Raw genomic sequence first — 17,452 nt, 5'->3', positions numbered from 1 at the left:
ATATAGTATAGTCATGACAAAAAGTAGCATCTTGACATATTAATTGTAACCCAAGCACAACCACATGTTAAGTCCTAGCTTTCAAAATGAGTTGGGGGTACATATTTATGGGATACTCAAATACAATCAATAGAAACCAACTCACTTCCATTAACAGTTGAAATCCAGACTTGGCATTTTTATGTGGAAGGAAATATGAAAATTCTAGGTAAGCAGACAACAGATACAAGGCCTTTACTTTGCTGCATTGTGTTTTAAAAACAGATCTTGTTTTTCAGCTTCATCTGCAGTTGTATGTTAAAAACTGATGGTCACTATTTATGCATATAATATAAGCTCATTTGGAAAAAATGAATTGAATGAATCCAAATTAACTGCATAGTATCCTATCAGAAATGACAAACCAGTGTTGGTTCTATGGCAAGCATACCCCTGGTCTCCACCTACGGTGCTAGAGTCAAAGCCCCAGTAGCAGCAGCAGGAGGAGCCAATCCAGCACTTTATGGTGGTGGCACAGACTCTGGCTTCTCCCTCTGTGAGTCTTCATGACTCAATTTACCACAAAAGCCACAGGCAGTTCCTGGCAGAAACACAGACATGACTCAGACACCTGACAGAGACCATTTTTTACCCCTCTGGCAGTTTCCAAGTTTATGGTGTTAGGTGGCACTTTGAATTCTTCCATCCTGACACAGGTCAGGAATTTGAGTACTATGGGCTGTCTTCTTGCTGTAAACTATTGGAACCACAGAACTACACTTGTATAATAATATTTAATAATTTGGTATTAACACTGACAATCCCAGAGGGAGACATGATGTGTCTTCACCTTAAAATATTTTATGGGAATTGTATTTTAGGAGAACTCTAGAGGAAGAGAAAAAGTTTACCAGGGTCCCTGAAGTCACACTACACATAGTCTTTTATTATATTTACACAAAGCCAGTTCCACTGGAGAAACAAGCAAGTAAGATCGGTAGCCTTTTAGTTAATGCTTAAATGTAACTTTTTCGAGTGAACAGATTGATGAAGCAAACAAGATATTGTGTTCCACCAGGAGACACAGTCCCCACAGTATAAGATGCTAAGATGAAGATGAAGTAAGCACTTAAAGGAGAAGTATAGGACCAGAGTTTGCATTCCTCAGAAGCCAACAACCCCACCTGATTCCAAAACAAGAATTCAAGTGTTTACTTGGGAGGTGACAGAGACAGAGTACAAAGAGACAAGGAAGAGAGGGCAGCCACTGACGGCAACTGCCAAGTCAGGGATCACTCTAGAACCACAATCCCCACGCGGGATTGGAGGGAGCCTGTACAAAACATGTATCCCAGAGTGAGCTCACCTGAGAGGAAGGGCACTAGCTATTTATAGAACAACCTTCCCCAGTCACTTGGTAAGGGCACTAGCAAAGTGTTACCATTCCAGCACAACTGTAGAGAGAAAGTCCCCTCAGAGAAAGGAAGATAGTAGCCACAGGTGCCAAGGAAGTGAGGGCCACCAGAAGTGCCAGGGAACCCAGTGTGCTGACTAGACTCCTGCTGTCAACCAATCTCACCATGGTCCCCACGCATTTAGAAGCAGAGACACTCATTGTGTTGTTTTGCTACATTCAATCCACGTGTCTATAATGGTACTATATGTAGATTGCTAAGATCTGTAAGCAAATAGCCCATATAGTTTATTTATTTGCTGCCTTATACAACATCCCAATTAGATTTATTTTTCAGGTAAAATATAATCTTTCAGACACAAAGCCCTAATATTGACTTCCTTCCAAAAGAGTAATGTATAATTTTTATACAGGTACTAGATTCATGAATTCACAGTGTTTTGTAGGCAATCTAAGGCTATGGAGAAGGAGACTAGAGACTCACACAGAGGAAGATGCTAACTGAACTGGCCAGTCTGCCCCACACGCTGCAGAGGCACGACCCAGGGGGACGACAGTCAAGCTATGGGCAGGACAAAATCTTAACACACTTGGCAGTCTAACAAGAAACGTGACTAGAAAGTTATCTTTAGGTATCAATCTTAGGATTTTCTTTCTTATTAGATTTAAAATGTAGTCTTATAGATATTTTAATAATTTCCTCATATGACTACAAGAGGGATTTTCCTTATACACATTTACATTTTATATAATAGTCTTAGAGTGAAGTCCTAGTGCAAAGAGCTCCAAATTATATTAAATTTAATTTTACACGAATTATTTTGGCATAATTCATGCAATGCTTTCCACAAATATAAGTACGTACCCTTTTTGGCAGCTACTGTTTTACTTGGAACTTTATCTGTTTGCTTCAGACCAAATGATGGTGAAAAAACAGAAGCAGTATCTTCTTCATTACTGTCAAATTTAGCTGAATCTAAAAATTTCAAAGCTTTTTTTAGTAAAGAGATTCTATAAAGACCTCTGAGTAAACTTTGATTCTTTTAACTGATGACTTCTCTTTAGCTAGATAATTGATCTTGTAAGTTTCTATTTTGTGATCATATAATCCACAATATACAAACAGCTGAAAATAAAAAATATATCAATGTTATACCTCAAAAATATTAATTCTGTTGTGAAACAATACAGAAATGCAGAGTAGTGAAAATTAATAGTACCAAATGCTACTATTTAAAACACAGCTGACCACTTAAAAATGTATACTGATGGTTTATCTTTAAAAGAGATACAAAAAAGCTGTATTGTGATTATTTTAGAACCTAAAATACTATTAATCCTTCTGAAATATCAGGAATAATGCTCAACTATAAAATAGTAAGCATCCATATTTTTAAATCAAATCATTGGAGATTAATTTTAAAGACATGCAGGCTTACCTTCAGTATACTTTTATATACAAATTAATTAGGCATTCAATTTTTTCCTCCCTCATATCATAGCAGGAACTTTTAAAATGGCTACTTGGATTTAAGTAAATATTTTTACATAACTATTTTGACATACTATCAAAAATAAATATCTGTATATACAGAATATGTATTATATCTAGGTATGTTTGCCTTTAGGTGTGTATTAAAAACCCAAGACCATGAATCAGTTAAGTGAGTTTTAAAATGCCACATGTTAAAAATATAGGGAATAAAAATATACACTCTGATGAAATTTTCTGCTATGAAGGTTTTAATATTTCAGCTACTAGGATTTAGCAAAGCAAATCTGCACTTACATTGGTACCTTTATAGCTTTATACTTCTACTTGCATTCCCATGAAAAATCAAATTTAAATCTTCCAAGTTTTTTTTTTTCCTTTACTCCCATTATTAAAATGCTACATACACACCCTGTATTCACACAGGCTAACATCTGCCTGTCTACCTGAGTGCTTCTATTATACCTCTTCTGACCAATCAGTTGGAAATCACTTCAGAAAAGGTAAATAAACCTTACTACACTGAGCAAAATGTAAAAACGTCTGTCTTCTACTCATTAAAGATTCTGAAGTTGAATACTGACATATGAGTTATCTAATATTTACTATCAAACACTGTAATAATTAGCCAATGAACAGAGACTAAATGAGCATACCATCTTCTGACTTCTGAGAGTATGAAGGAAACGAGAAGAGATTCCCAAAATCCTGACCTTTTTTGTCTTGTGAAGATTTTCTATCAGGAAGAAAATAAACATGACAAACAGGATATAATTTAGGTTTCTGAATTCAACTCAGTTTAACTATATATAATATGTACTTCAGGAGTATAATCACAGAACAAAACTTTAGTCCTTTCTTTCTCTGTTAAAGATGGCAAAAAATTTTCTCTTTTGTGTACAGGACTACATACATACAAACAAATCATGTGAACACAGTCATACAGACTAACTTATACACAAACCATGTATACATATAGCAACACACAGTGACTAGATAATTCAACAATTTAACATAAAGTAAGCATGGAAACTGGGCAATGGTTTGCAGTTATTCAAAGCGCCATTCAACTAAATTCTATAATTAACAAAAATAACCATCCAAGAATTTAGCATCAGCTGAGCATGGTTAATCCCAGTACTTGGGAGGCCGAGACAGGAGTATCATAGGTTCAAGACCAGACTCAGCAACTTAGTGAGACTGTTTCCAAATTAAAAAAAAAAAAAAAAAAAAAAAAAAAATAGGGCTGGGATATAGCTTGGATAGATTCAATCCCTGATATCTCTCTCTCTTTCTCTCTCTCTCTCTCTCTCTCTCTCTCTCTCTCTCTCTATCTTTCTCTCTCTCTCTCTCTCTCTCTCACACACACACACACACACACACACACACACACACACACATACACACACACTAACATCACTAACATCAGCAAATTATTAACAAAAACCTAAGAAGAAAGAATAATCTCCATAAGAGCAGGCAATGATCCCATTTCTGATCCTAGACCACAGGTGGGCAGTTATTTCAAGATCTGGTCAAGGCCAAATAAAATAAGTGAGAAAGTACTTCTTTTAAAAAAAAAAACATGAAAAAGTTCACAAATCTCTTACCCCACATTTTAATACTAATAATCGCCAAAAGCAAGGGAAAAAAAATCAAGAAAAAAAATCTATGGAAAAAAACAAATTTTCCAATTCTAATGACTTAAGAACTTTTCCCCAAATCAGAAGGGGTCCACTATATCCTACAATCCTGCTGCCTGTTTTGTAAAAAAAAAAAAAAAAAAAGAGTAACTCTACTCATTTACATACCATTTATGGCTGTTTCCTTGCTACAATGGCAAGAACAAGTGGCCGCAACAGAAACCACGTGGCTTGCAACACCTAAGATATTTATGATTGAGCCCTTTATGAGAAGGTTTGCCAATCTTTCCTCTAAATCATATCAAGAGCTATGGAAGCAGGTACAATATGGAAAGGATTTGTTCTTTCATGAAGAATATCTTACTACATGAAAATTTCATGGAACTCACTATTATTGCATAGTGGCGGTTTGATACTTACTCTGGAGTATTTTTTGATTTGCCTGGAGTAAGTGTATATTCATCTTTATCTAAACCATCTGAAGGAACAAATTCATCTTCCCCATCATTTGTTATAGGAGATGCTTTAACTTTCAATTCCTCTAAGTCATTATTGTCATCGTCATCATCAGCATCATCATCCTCTTCTTCTGAGAAATCAAATGTGTACTTAGGTCTTTCAGCTAGGAGAAAATAAATATGTACGTTAGGCAGAAATGGTGGCGCAGAGCCAGGCGAGGTGGCACATGCTTATAACCCCAGCATTCGGGAGCTGAGACCAGAGGACTGCAGTTCGTGAACAGCCTCAGCTACTTAGTGAGGCCCTTTGCAACTCAGTGAGACCCTGTTTCAAAATGAAGAATAAAAAATAGGGCTGGGGGGTGTAGCTCAGAGGTAGAATGCCCCTGGGTTCCATTCCCAGAACCACAAAAGAAAAAAAAAAAATGGTGGTGCACACCTGCAGTCTCAGCTTCTCGGGAAGCTAAGGGAAGCCATTGCGCGTGCTCAGGAGTTGGAGGCCAGCCTGGGCAAGATGCTGAGTTTCTAACTAACAGAGAGGCCTGGGGGTGCATGCCTATAATCCCAGTACTTGGAAAGCTGAGGCAGGAAGATCACAAGTTCAAGGCCAACGTGCAGTAATTTAGCAAGACTCTGTTTCAAAATTTAAAAAAGGGGGCTGAGTGGTATAGCTCAGAGAACCACCCTGAGTTCTATCTCAGATTTAAAAAAGAATAATAAATGTAAACCCTACCTTTATCCACATTAAATATATATATATATATATATATATATATATATATATATATATGACAAGCATTTAAAAATAAACATTACTAAAATACCTCAGAGTGATAACATCTGTCTGACACTTTAGAGTAAGCTACGGGTAATGTTGCATATGTTAGAAAAACATTAACTCATGTGCCTGACTGACTAGGATGCTGCTTAATGTATTTAAAAATTACTCAAAAACACAGGAAAGTAGTCAAAATGGCCTTATCTCATATGGCCACTGTACAATGGCTACTAATATAAGACTTCTTATTTCAACACTTCTAAAAGACAAATTTTATAGTTTTTTAAAAGTGTTAAACTTCCTCTTTAGCCTTTTGGATAAAAACTTTTACCTTTTCTTTAGGGCTAGTTTTACTAAAAAATAACAAAACAGTAAATTTTCATATAAATGAGAAAAGATAGAAAATAAAACCTTTTTATGCCTTCTGTATATTAGCAAATAATAATATAATGCATAAAGCAATATTTTAATATATTAGAAAAGTAATGATTTAACATAAAAAGATACTAATTATGGGGAAAGGCATACTGGTATAATATAAATATATTTTATTTTTATCAAGCATTATGGAATAAAGTCATTTGTTTGCTATATAATTTTATATTTCATTTTTTGTGTATGAAAAGGTTAAATGTAATTTTGAAGGATTTAATAAATCTTCATGCAACTTAAGTTACCCATGTTAAAGATTCACCTATACATAGCTATGTACATTAGGAAAAGAAATTCAATCACTTGATTAAAAAAATCAAAGACCTAACATAATTAAAAAATTATCTCCCAGAGTTAAACTACCTTAATGTATCATTCATTTTAATAAATTAATTTTAACAAAAATTAATTTTAAATAACTTGAGAAGGATATATAAAACAAGAAACTCATCAAATTCTAATCACTTAAGCACTTCATAAATACCAGAAAAGATCAAATCACATGCATAACAACAATATATAAAAGCAAAAAGGGATTCTGCCACCTAACCTTACCATAAAATCAGCCTCATAAAGCAGGAGGGAATTTTTTTTTTCTTTCTTTTTGGTGGTACTGGGGTTCCTGGAAACCCTTCTACCTCCGGGCTACGCTCCCAGACCTATTTTTATACTTTTATTATTTGGAAACAGGGTCTCTTAAGCCAGCATGGCTGGCTTTAAACCTACATGTTCCTCCTGCCCTGCCTCCCAAGCACAGGGATTACAAGCCTGCGCCACCATGCCTGGCAGGAAGGACTTTTTAATGATACAAGAGGTAGGAGGGAAGAAAGCACAAAGCACCTCTAATACACACACACACACACACACACACACACACACACACACACACACACACTTCCAAGGTACATTGGGGTTTTGTTTTCAGTTGTCTTTTTTGGTTGTTGTTTTGTTTTTACCAAGCTATAGAGGAAATAAAATCCAATCTTTATTTTTTTTAGAAGAATATTAACTCATGTGCCTGACTGACTAGGATGCTGCTTAATATATTTAAAAATTACTCAAAAACACAGGAAAGTAGTCAAAATGGCCTTATCTCATATGGCCACTGTACAATGACTACTAATATAAAGTGAATCATGAAACCATGATTCACTTTAGGGAAAGGTATGTCCAACTATGCTATAAAAGACCATTCTGTCAAGACAGTTTTTTGTTTTAGTCACTGTAACTTCTGATACCAATAATACCAACTTATGGGTTAAAGCATGATATGCAATAAAGTAAAAATAAAACGTATCACAACACCTGCTGCTCTCCTCAGCAAAGAGTCTCTTGGTATAACCACAGGCTCCGTCTCTTCCAAATCACTTTCTGACTTGGATTCATCATCTGACCATGGATTTCGTTTCTTCACTTTCTTTGCCCCAGGTTTACCAGATGATGTAGGAGTTTTTCTGACTCTAGTACCTAAAAGCAAACAGTAATAAATACCTATAAATACTTGAACAAATGCCACTATTAAAAATCAAAGTGTTATGATGAAAAGTTCTTTATATATGTTCCTAAAAGTTGAAGGTATTATTCTAATGCAAAAAGCATAACTAAAAGATTCTAGTAATTGTGTGTGCATACAGTTCTTTATACACACTCGCACCTAAACTATATTCCTTACCTGGCTCCTTTTTCTCCCTTTTGGGCTTGGGGCCTTTATTTACAGGAGCCAATGGAGTCAATGTCTCTTCTCCTGCACCTTCTACCGGCGTTCCACTGAATTCCTCATCAAATTCTGTTTTTACTGTTGTGGTATCAAGATCACCCTACATGTTAAAAAGAAAACCGTAGTTACTATGAGTAAAATAAAAGTTAAAACTAATATTTTAGAAATATGCTTCCAGTCAATAGATAGCTTCTTTATATTAAAAAAAAAAAATGTGATCAGCCGGGCGTAGTGGCACACACTTGTAATCCCCGCACTTGGGAGGCAGAGACAGGAGGATCGCACAGGTTCGAAGCCATCCTCGCTGGCTTAAGAGACCCCGTTTCCAAATAAAAAAGTATAAAAATAGTTCTGGGAGTGTAACCTGGAAGTAGAAGGTCTTCCAGGAACCCCAGTACCACCAAAAAAAAAAAAAGTGATCCTATTGTCCTAACAGATGACTATGATCAGACCATGTTTTACTTTATTTCATTTTTATGCAGCAAATGATATTGCTTACAACTAATTTTCTGATATAGTCAATGAGATGACAGCTAAATAAAAGCAACCATAAAAATAAGAAGTTAGATTATCAAAGGCAGGTATTCACATACTGTTGACATTAATTTAATTCTAATATTTTAAGTAGGTGATTTTAGAAAAGGCTTTCATTTTTCATATCTTTACATATACCATACTATACTAACAGCTAAGTATACTAAAAGGTACCTGCAAAATAAATTCTTAAAACTGAGTCCTTTATATGCTAGAAAAGATCTTCAAATTAGTGAAAGAAAATGCTAACGTGTCATGAACTGCCTGGTACTATAAGACAAAGTCTCTAACTCTAAGACTATGGGGGGGCAGGGGAGAAGGGGAGCAAAAGAGGGAAGGAGAAGATAGAAATATTAAAATATGGTTGGACATAGTGGCAAACACCTATAATCCCAGTGTTTGGGAGGCTGAGACAGGAGAATCACTGGTTCAAGGCCAGCCTCACCAATTCAGCAAGACCCTGTTCCAAAAAAGGGGGTGCAGGGGTATCTTGGAGACAGACTGCCTCTAGGTTCAATCCTCAGTACCACTGAGAGGAAAAAAATATATACATACACATATTTATAAAAGATAATAGCTTATTTCAAAAGCCAAACAACCCCTTTTCTGCTAAAAATTTCCTTAACTGATCATGCTATAGAAATGTAGTTAATATTCTAAAGTTAAACGTTTTATTGTTGTTCTAAGATTTTAATTTTAAAATGGCATGTACCTAGTCTCACCTACCTGGGAGACTAAGGACTGTTGGAGCCTGGGCAATGTGAGAATATGTCCCCTAAACTCCCCCCAAAACAAAACAAAACAAAAGAAAACCCACTAAGCAAGTAAGTCTCCACATGAATTAATGCTTGACCAAATATTGTTCTACAGATCAACTGCTCTTATGGGAAAAGACTTCCTAATCAATATTAAAATATATTAAAAAATAAAGTATGGTCAGGCATGGTGGCGCACGCTTGTAATCCCCGCGCTTGGGAGGCAGAGACAGGAGGATCGCGCAGGTTCGAAGCCAGCTGCGTGCGCTGGCTTAGGAGAGCCTGTTTCCAAATAAAAATGTAAAAATAGGTCTGGGAGTGTAGCCCGGAGGTAGAAGGGCTTCCAGGAACCCCAGTACCACCCAAAAAAAAAGAAAGAAAATAAAGTATGATTAAACATATAACATTAAAATATAAATATATATAAACAGTTTTATATATTATAGCAGCAGGGTGTGCAGCATACCTTCTTCTTCTTTAGCAACTTTTTGCTGGCGTCTGCCTTCATAGCAGTAATTTCAGGAATTATTCTTCTCCCATAAGGTGAGGGCATTGTCTCTTCCAGCTGAAGTTTCTTCACCTTAGGTTTACCAACTTTACCTTTTATTGCTTTGCCAGACATCCCTGCCAGAATATCTTCTCGTTCTTGTGCTTCCACTTTCTGAAGTATAATTATAAGGGGTAGGGGGTGCATAAACAACTCCTTAGAAAAGATAATCACTATCACATAATTGAAACTTTTACTCATTAAGGAATAAAGCTTTCATTTCATTGAATCTAATTCACGATTAGGTAATAGGAAAGAAACCAAACAACCCTAACTCAGAAGACCTGAGTTAAATCTCAATTCATTTAACCAGCTTCTCATTTGTAATACTAGGGGTTGCAGTGACTAAATGAATGAAATGGTAATTGAAAACAGATCAAGACCAGCTGTCATCAGAAATCTGGCAAATTACATACAGTGGCCATTCTCTTAAGAGGCATGAAGCTATTTTCTACTGCTTTAGCAATAATAATTTATAAATGTAAAGTCAGAAAGTATGAAAATTAAAAGTCTCAATATACTTAAATAATGAAGTTTTAAGTAATAGTGAGAATATTAATAATAATAATTAATAATTAATAATAATAATAATAATTAATGTCAGATTTATTGCTTTACAAAAAAGATCATTCCTTCAAATAATTAATAGGGTTTGAGAGGTACAAAGAAAAAGGTTATTTCTTGAAAAATAGTTCAGAGATCTTCATAGCATAATAGTTTAATAAAAATAATAAATTTTGAAGTCAAACACGCCTAGATTTCAATCTTGGAACTTCCATTTACTAGTTATATATTTTTAAGAAATAAATAATTGATAGAGCACCTAGCATGTGCTAGGCATCACAAGTCCCTGTAATCTCATGTTACTGATGAGGAAACGGGGAATCTGAGAAGACGCGTAACTGTTCTTCACCATAAAGATATGATTCCTCTCTAAGTCTGCCACTTCCCTAGTTTCTGGATCCTTAACATGGAACAGGCTAATGGTAACCTCTTTAGAGTGGTGATGGACACTTTGGGCATTACATAGAATTTGGATGGGACTCAGAGCCTCATATATGCGAGGCAAGTGCTTGCCAATGAGATGTACCCCTAGCCCGGTATTAATTTCTTAATTTATGAAACCAACCAAGAAAAAGTAATGCCTCTAATTTTTTAGAAAATATAGTTAATGAACAGGGCGTGGTGGTACATGCCTGTAATCCCAATATTTGGGAAGCTGAGACAGGAGGATCACAGGTTCAAAGCCAGCCTCAACAACTTAGTAAGACCCTTGGCAAACTTGAAACCCTGTTTCAAACACAAAAGGGCTGGTTGGAGGTGTCATTCAGAGGTAGACTGCACCTGGGTCTAATCCCCAGCACCAGTGTGTGTATGTGTTAACAATTTAAATTAATGAACAATATTTTAAAAGCATATGTCAAGACCAAAGTATATTTGTATTGCAACACTTCAAAGATCATTGAGGAACTAGAACAATGGCACTAAAATATTCAAGAAAGTCTATGAGGCAAATAATATAATATGCTTGTTCTTAAGAGTTTTAATTCTGACATAAGCCAGAACTGTGTGTAGACAATAAATCAGTGAGTGAACCTATTAAATAAAAAGGTAGTATTTTGAGTAATATATTTTGGCCACTCAAAATCAGATGTTCACACACTGTTGCCATTAATTTAATTCTAATATTTTAAGTAGGTGATTTTGGAAAAAGTTTATATTTTATATCTTTACATTCTTTCCTCTTTTTTTTTTTTTTTTTTTTTTTGGTGGTGCTGGGGTTCCTGGAAGCCCTTCTACCTCCGGGCTACACTCCCAGACCTATTTTTACATTTTCATTTTGGAAACAGGGTCTCCTAAGCCAGCGCTCGCGGCTGGCTTCGAACCTGCGCGATCCTCCTGTCTCTGCCTCCCAAGCGCGCGGATTACAAGCGTGCGCCACCACGCCCGGCTTTCCTCTTATTTTTAAAATTATAATTCTAATTGGAGACAACTAAGTTATGACATTTTTATAACCCTGACTGACTGATTTTGTGGTACTGGGGATTAATACCTTTGATCTACACCCCCAGATCTATTTTATTTTTTATTGTGAAACAGGTTCTCACTAAGTTCTGGAGGGCCTTGCTAAGTTGCTGAGGCTGGCCTCAAATCTGTGATCCTCCTGTCTCTGATTCTCAAGAACTGATATTATCAGTGTGCACCACAGCACCCAGCTCTATAACCTAGTTTTATTAAAAGACTAAAGAGACTACCACTACTCCTAAAGTCAAAGTGCCTACATTCAATTATATACACAGATTAAACTACCTTTTTCCAGGAAAACATTAAAATTAAGCCATTACCCATTAAGAAATCAGTTTAGAAATTAGAACTTCTTATAACTTCACAGAGCTATACCTAGTTTATAAACTTAATTTATAAACACATTAATAGAACAGAGTTAAAGTCTGAGATAAATTTTAAAAGAATTTTCATTCTTATCTCAAAAATTAATTTTCCAAATACATTTTAATAGAGACTTTACATACATCCAGTTCTTCAACAAATGCTGCTAAATCTTCTTTCCAAAGATCTGAAGGAGATTTTCTTTTGAGATCATTGACCTCTCGCCCCTATAATAAAGAAGTAGCACAGTTTGACATTCAATAATTTAATATATAAAGGGTAAATCAAAATATTTATTTTTGGAAAAAGAAAAAGATATGGATAATACTGAAATGGTTTCAAATTATTTAACCCACAAAAGTTCATACTTTTGCATCTCTCTGTTTAATCAGTTCTTCAACTTTTTCTTTAGTAAGAGACCACAGAGACATATTTAAAATATAATTAAAATCTGGGCCTGAAGGAGTTCCTGAATCAGAGGAACTATCATCATGCTGGTTTTGTGTTTCTTCCTCTTCTCCTGCCTGTAAAAAATAATAAATTTTATATTAAAATCCTGTATCATATCAAATTGATGTTTAATTTTATTGAGTATCAAGTTTAAAAATCTGTAAGTACTATACTGTTGATGCTACACCTTCAGAGCAGTGGGTTGTTTCATATTATCTGCATTATCTATAAACAGTTCTCATTAAAAAAAGTTTAAGCGCTTACAATGCAGCTCAGTGGTAGAGCATCTGCCTAGCACGTGTGTCTCTGCGTTCAATCCCAGCACACCTCCCCCAAAAAAACATGTTTTCTAAAGATGCACAACAAAATATTTGAAAAAATGTTATATTCAGCACCTATTTACCCAGGAATCTTATGAAAAATTAAGGGCTTTCCCTAGAAACTAAATCATGAAATGAGTAGGACTAAAATTCTACCATTGTGCGTTGTCGGATTTTTTTTTTTTTTTTTTTTTTTTTTACTGGTGAGTTAATGAGCACTTTGAAACCCAAAATAATATCACTTATGAAAAATGTTTTATTATTGTAATAAATATACTAAGATACATTCACTCATTAAGAATGAATTCTTAATAAAAATTCTCTAAAGCAAAAACTCTCATGAAGATTCAGGAAATAAGTTCTAAAGAATTTAAGAGTTGGTGAGTTAAGTGTCAGGGCTTTTAACTGAAATTCTATCCACTCAGCTTTTTTCATAAAAACTGCAACAAAAAAATCCTCTTGTGCTAATATTAAATTCCAAAATACAATGAATTTATTAAAAATTATTTTAGGTGACATGTCTTTAAACATTTAAAAATAAAAATAGACATGTAATAAAATTCCATCTAAGTAACTTAAGGTACTTAGATAATTAAATGACTGAACCATGATACTCTATCAAGCAAAAAATGCATTTTTGGTAACTCAAAAAACAGCTTTACAATTTATAAATATACATTAAGTGTACTTTAGAAATAAAAGGATAAAAATAAAAATTGTAAAGCAAGATGATTTACTAGACAATAGTACTATAAACTCAATTAAGCAACATTAGCCAAATAAGGACTGCTGTTGACAGATGATTAAATAAATACCTAGAGAATTATGACAAATTATTCTATAGTTTCTAAAAGTTCTTTAATGGGTTACTATGAAGAGCTTGTTAGACTACTGTAAGATATTACTGGGGTATCATAAAAGACTGTATAGACCCATACTTTGGAGGTCCATTGTGTGTAGGTTTTGATGACACCTAAAAATTGGTAATGAATGCTCTAGGAATATAGGTATACTTCAGTATGAACAGGAATATGACTAATGATACATTCAGAAATCAATAAGATAAACTTTGCAAGTTCTAATGTTAGAATTCCATTCAACTTTAAGGAAAACAGTAATCTTCTAATTTTTTCCTTTATAATTCTAACTCTCTTCTCCAACTCTGTGAGGACACTCTTGTAAGAGCAGTTCCTTTTGTTACTTGAACCCCCTCAAGTGAATACATGAACAAGATGCTGAAAAAAATTTTGATAATGATAGTGCATTTACTGAAACCAAGCTACCCTCTTTACCCATGAAGTCTACCTTCCACCAGGAGGGCACTCTCAAACCACAGGTACCTTTATCTTTTAAAATTTTTAAATTTTAAATTTTAAATTTTTAAAATTTTAAACTAGTTAATCTTTCTAAAAGATAAAGTTTAAACTAACAGTGACAAAGAAGGGCAAATAATACACACACCATAACCTGGAGTTTAACAATACAATAAAACACACCAGGAGGAAAATAAAGTGCCCCGGCCATCTTAATTCTAAATGTTGCCCATTGTGTCCTATCCCACTTTCTTCAAATGATGGATAAGTCTATAATCTTAATACGTAATTTCTATACTATGTAATTTATTCAGATTTTGCTCACTTTAGTATATGGCATTCATTAACTTCAAAAAATATGTAAACATTATGGCTGGGAACGCAAGTGTAGGAAAGCTTATGTAATTTCATTATACTGCATAACTATAACTTGAAAAAGCTGTTAACATTATCAAACATCTAAAAAATTAATCAATTCCAGTTTTCTTTCTTTCTACATTTCTGTTCTCAATCGCAATGTTATATTGCTTTTTCAATTTTTTTCTTTTAATTATATACAACATCAAGAAACTAATTTTTAGAGGGACTCTCAAAGTTTCTGTATCTATTCACTGAATTAATATTACCACTTTATGATTTGAGATGAACAGCTTAATTAACAAAACTTTAAATCTGGAGTTACAGGTTATAAAAATCTAACCAAAAAAATCTAAGAATGGGCCAATCACATAGTTGGTGCCCAATAAATGCTACAATAATGAACATTTTGTCTCATCTTCCCAGCCTTAACCCAAACCAAATTGAGTGAGTGGTGACTGATGCCATATTATGATCACACACTGAACACCGTCAAGTAATCCTGAGTTCTACCAGTTTGGTTCCCAGATAGTATACATGCACCTCACAAAAACCACCACCGTAAGTGACACCCTTTCTAATGGCAGGCTCAGGAAAAAAAAAAAAAAAAAAAAAGGCCAAAGAGACTGAGCTACCTTCTCGCACCTGGAGTCATTTCTCCAGGCCCTGGCTGAGTCACACAGGCAAAGAACTTTGTGGTGGGTGTGCACTGCACATTCCTGCACTGTATCTGTTCTGTGGATAAACAGAAGACTTCAGTCTCCAGACAGACAGCTCGACTCTACCAATCAGTACTAAGAGTAAAGTTCGGGAGTTGGGTTCTTTGTTGGAGTGCTTTTCAACGCTCCTCTGAATGTCTTTTTCTGCGAGTGATTACCTTTTCTTGTGCTTCTTTCCAGGCTTTCACTGGGTCAGATTCATAACCTCTCTGGACTAACATTTGAATCAAATCTTTCTTTGACCTATTCTCTATGTGAGGGAAAAATAAAGTTAGGATCAAGAAAAGAGATTCAATTTGAATTTGTTTATATTCTACTGATAAAAATGTCTTCTATTAATAAAGTTTTTCCATTTTAACTAGCGTTCAATTTTTTAAAGGTTGCATCTTACCTATAGTAATTTTCCCTTGTATCTTCTCTAAAATGAAACGGGCTTGATTGTTAAGCTTTGTAGATTCTGCTCCCAACATTCCCACAAGCCACTCCTTACGTAAGCCATAATAACTTAATCGTAAATCAAAGAATTCTTTCAGAATGTCTTGTACAGTTTCATACTTTTTTAGACATCCCATATGATCAAAGAGTACCTATCCAAAATACACAATTTTTTAGGTTACATAAATCGGTACTGGTATTTGAATTTTTATGACATCTATGGCATTTAAAATAACCATTATATAAGTGAATACATACTACTCTAAAATCATTAAACAAAACCCAAATTAAGCACATTCCATAATCATATTCTATAAATATTGATGACTACAGGAAATCAAAAATTCCATTCTCAAAATCATGAAAATACTTAAAATAAATTTGAGATAAAATAAGTCCTTTTAAAAAGGATTTTAAAATTAGCTATAAAACCACTTTAAAAAGTTTTTCCCTCAAACTAAAAAATTCTATCTGTAAGCTTAAAAATGTTAGATCTAAAGTTCTCCCTCATATATTGTGCATATATATCTGCCACCTTCTTTAATAGTTACATATGCTATAATTCAATTATTCAAACTATCCATTTTCCATCAGACTTAACAGTTTATAACACTTTTTCTCAGTCACTATGGTATTACTAGGTTCTTTCAACCCATTTAAAATCTAAAAGCTAATTTGGAATGGGGCTTGGGTACTCATACACATTAACTTTCTTTCTCCCCAATTATACGTATATGTATGTGTACATATATACATATACATGTATATATACTAACATAAAAGTTTAATGAAGCTTGAGATAAGCAGTCCACAGTTATAATGCTAGTAACGATGGCCATATATCACATATAAACCCTACAACAATCACTGTTATAACTCTAGTCGTGTGTGTAAGGTGACTGCAGCCCACACATACACAGAGCTGAAAGTAAGGGTGGTAGAGAATAGAAAGAAATGTACCCCCAGATTCCTCAGCAATTATGCAGGGAAGAAAACATTCAAACTTACTCTAGCCACTCTTAAAATCATAAAAATCCAATTACGCCATACAAGAAAGATTAAATTAATAGTAAATTACCATGGAATTACAAGTAAGAGTAGTCTGAAGCTTAAAAACTTTATGCAATCCAGCAGCTTCTGCTTGTGCTAGCTTCTCTTCTGTCATTTTCACCACAAATTTCACAGTTGTGTCAGTATGATATTCTTTATAATCAGAAATTAATGCTGGTGTTTTATCTGTTCCATTTAACATAGGTTCTAAAACTTGTTCTTTGTAGACCTGTAAAATTTTTTTAAATAAGTAATTTTCTCATACTACAAGTCACAGTCTCTTAAGAATTCTCAACTACCATGGGAGGAAAAGTGAGTCCCCATCTCCACTGTCTTGCTCAAGCACTCCAGGCTCCACAGGCTCTTCTCAGCAGGGAGGGGGCGTGAGGCCAAGGGCTCTGACCCTCACACTCCAGACTCTGAGAGTGTGAGAGGACGACGTCAACGAGGACTGAATCAATCACACATACTCTTTCTTTCATTTTAAGGTAAATACACAGATACAGGCTTTAAAAAAAAAAAAAAAAGCACTCACCTAACAGACTGTATTATTTAGATAAGTTTAAAATTTTTCAATTACTATTAAAAATCCAAAGCACAAACTCAATGAATGGGTAAAAAATATAAGCAGCAATTTTTAAACATTACACAGACGTAGAACAAACAAAGAA

General features: G+C 34.5%; 1 protein-coding gene across 2 annotated transcripts in view; it reads right to left on the bottom strand.

Annotated features, from left to right (window-relative positions):
* TOP2B (DNA topoisomerase II beta) overlaps positions 1-17,452 on the bottom strand; it is a gene marked incomplete at both ends in the record, with an annotated part of 64,197 nt that overhangs the window by 2,953 nt on the left and 43,792 nt on the right. For both annotated transcript variants that reach the window (XM_080714950.1, XM_080714951.1), the window contains 11 exons: positions 2,259-2,369; positions 3,542-3,621; positions 4,949-5,150; positions 7,502-7,663; positions 7,869-8,013; positions 9,669-9,863; positions 12,281-12,364; positions 12,506-12,661; positions 15,455-15,546; positions 15,688-15,883; positions 16,810-17,010. In XM_080714950.1, the coding sequence (XP_080571076.1) occupies positions 2,259-2,369; positions 3,542-3,621; positions 4,949-5,150; positions 7,502-7,663; positions 7,869-8,013; positions 9,669-9,863; positions 12,281-12,364; positions 12,506-12,661; positions 15,455-15,546; positions 15,688-15,883; positions 16,810-17,010 (1,624 nt within the window). The remainder of the gene's footprint in view (positions 1-2,258; positions 2,370-3,541; positions 3,622-4,948; positions 5,151-7,501; positions 7,664-7,868; positions 8,014-9,668; positions 9,864-12,280; positions 12,365-12,505; positions 12,662-15,454; positions 15,547-15,687; positions 15,884-16,809; positions 17,011-17,452) is intronic.

Source organism: Muscardinus avellanarius (genome assembly GCF_963383645.1).
Source record: "Muscardinus avellanarius genome assembly, chromosome: 18".
Lineage (NCBI taxonomy): Eukaryota > Metazoa > Chordata > Mammalia > Rodentia > Gliridae > Muscardinus > Muscardinus avellanarius.
This window is presented reverse-complemented; position numbering and strand designations above follow the sequence as displayed.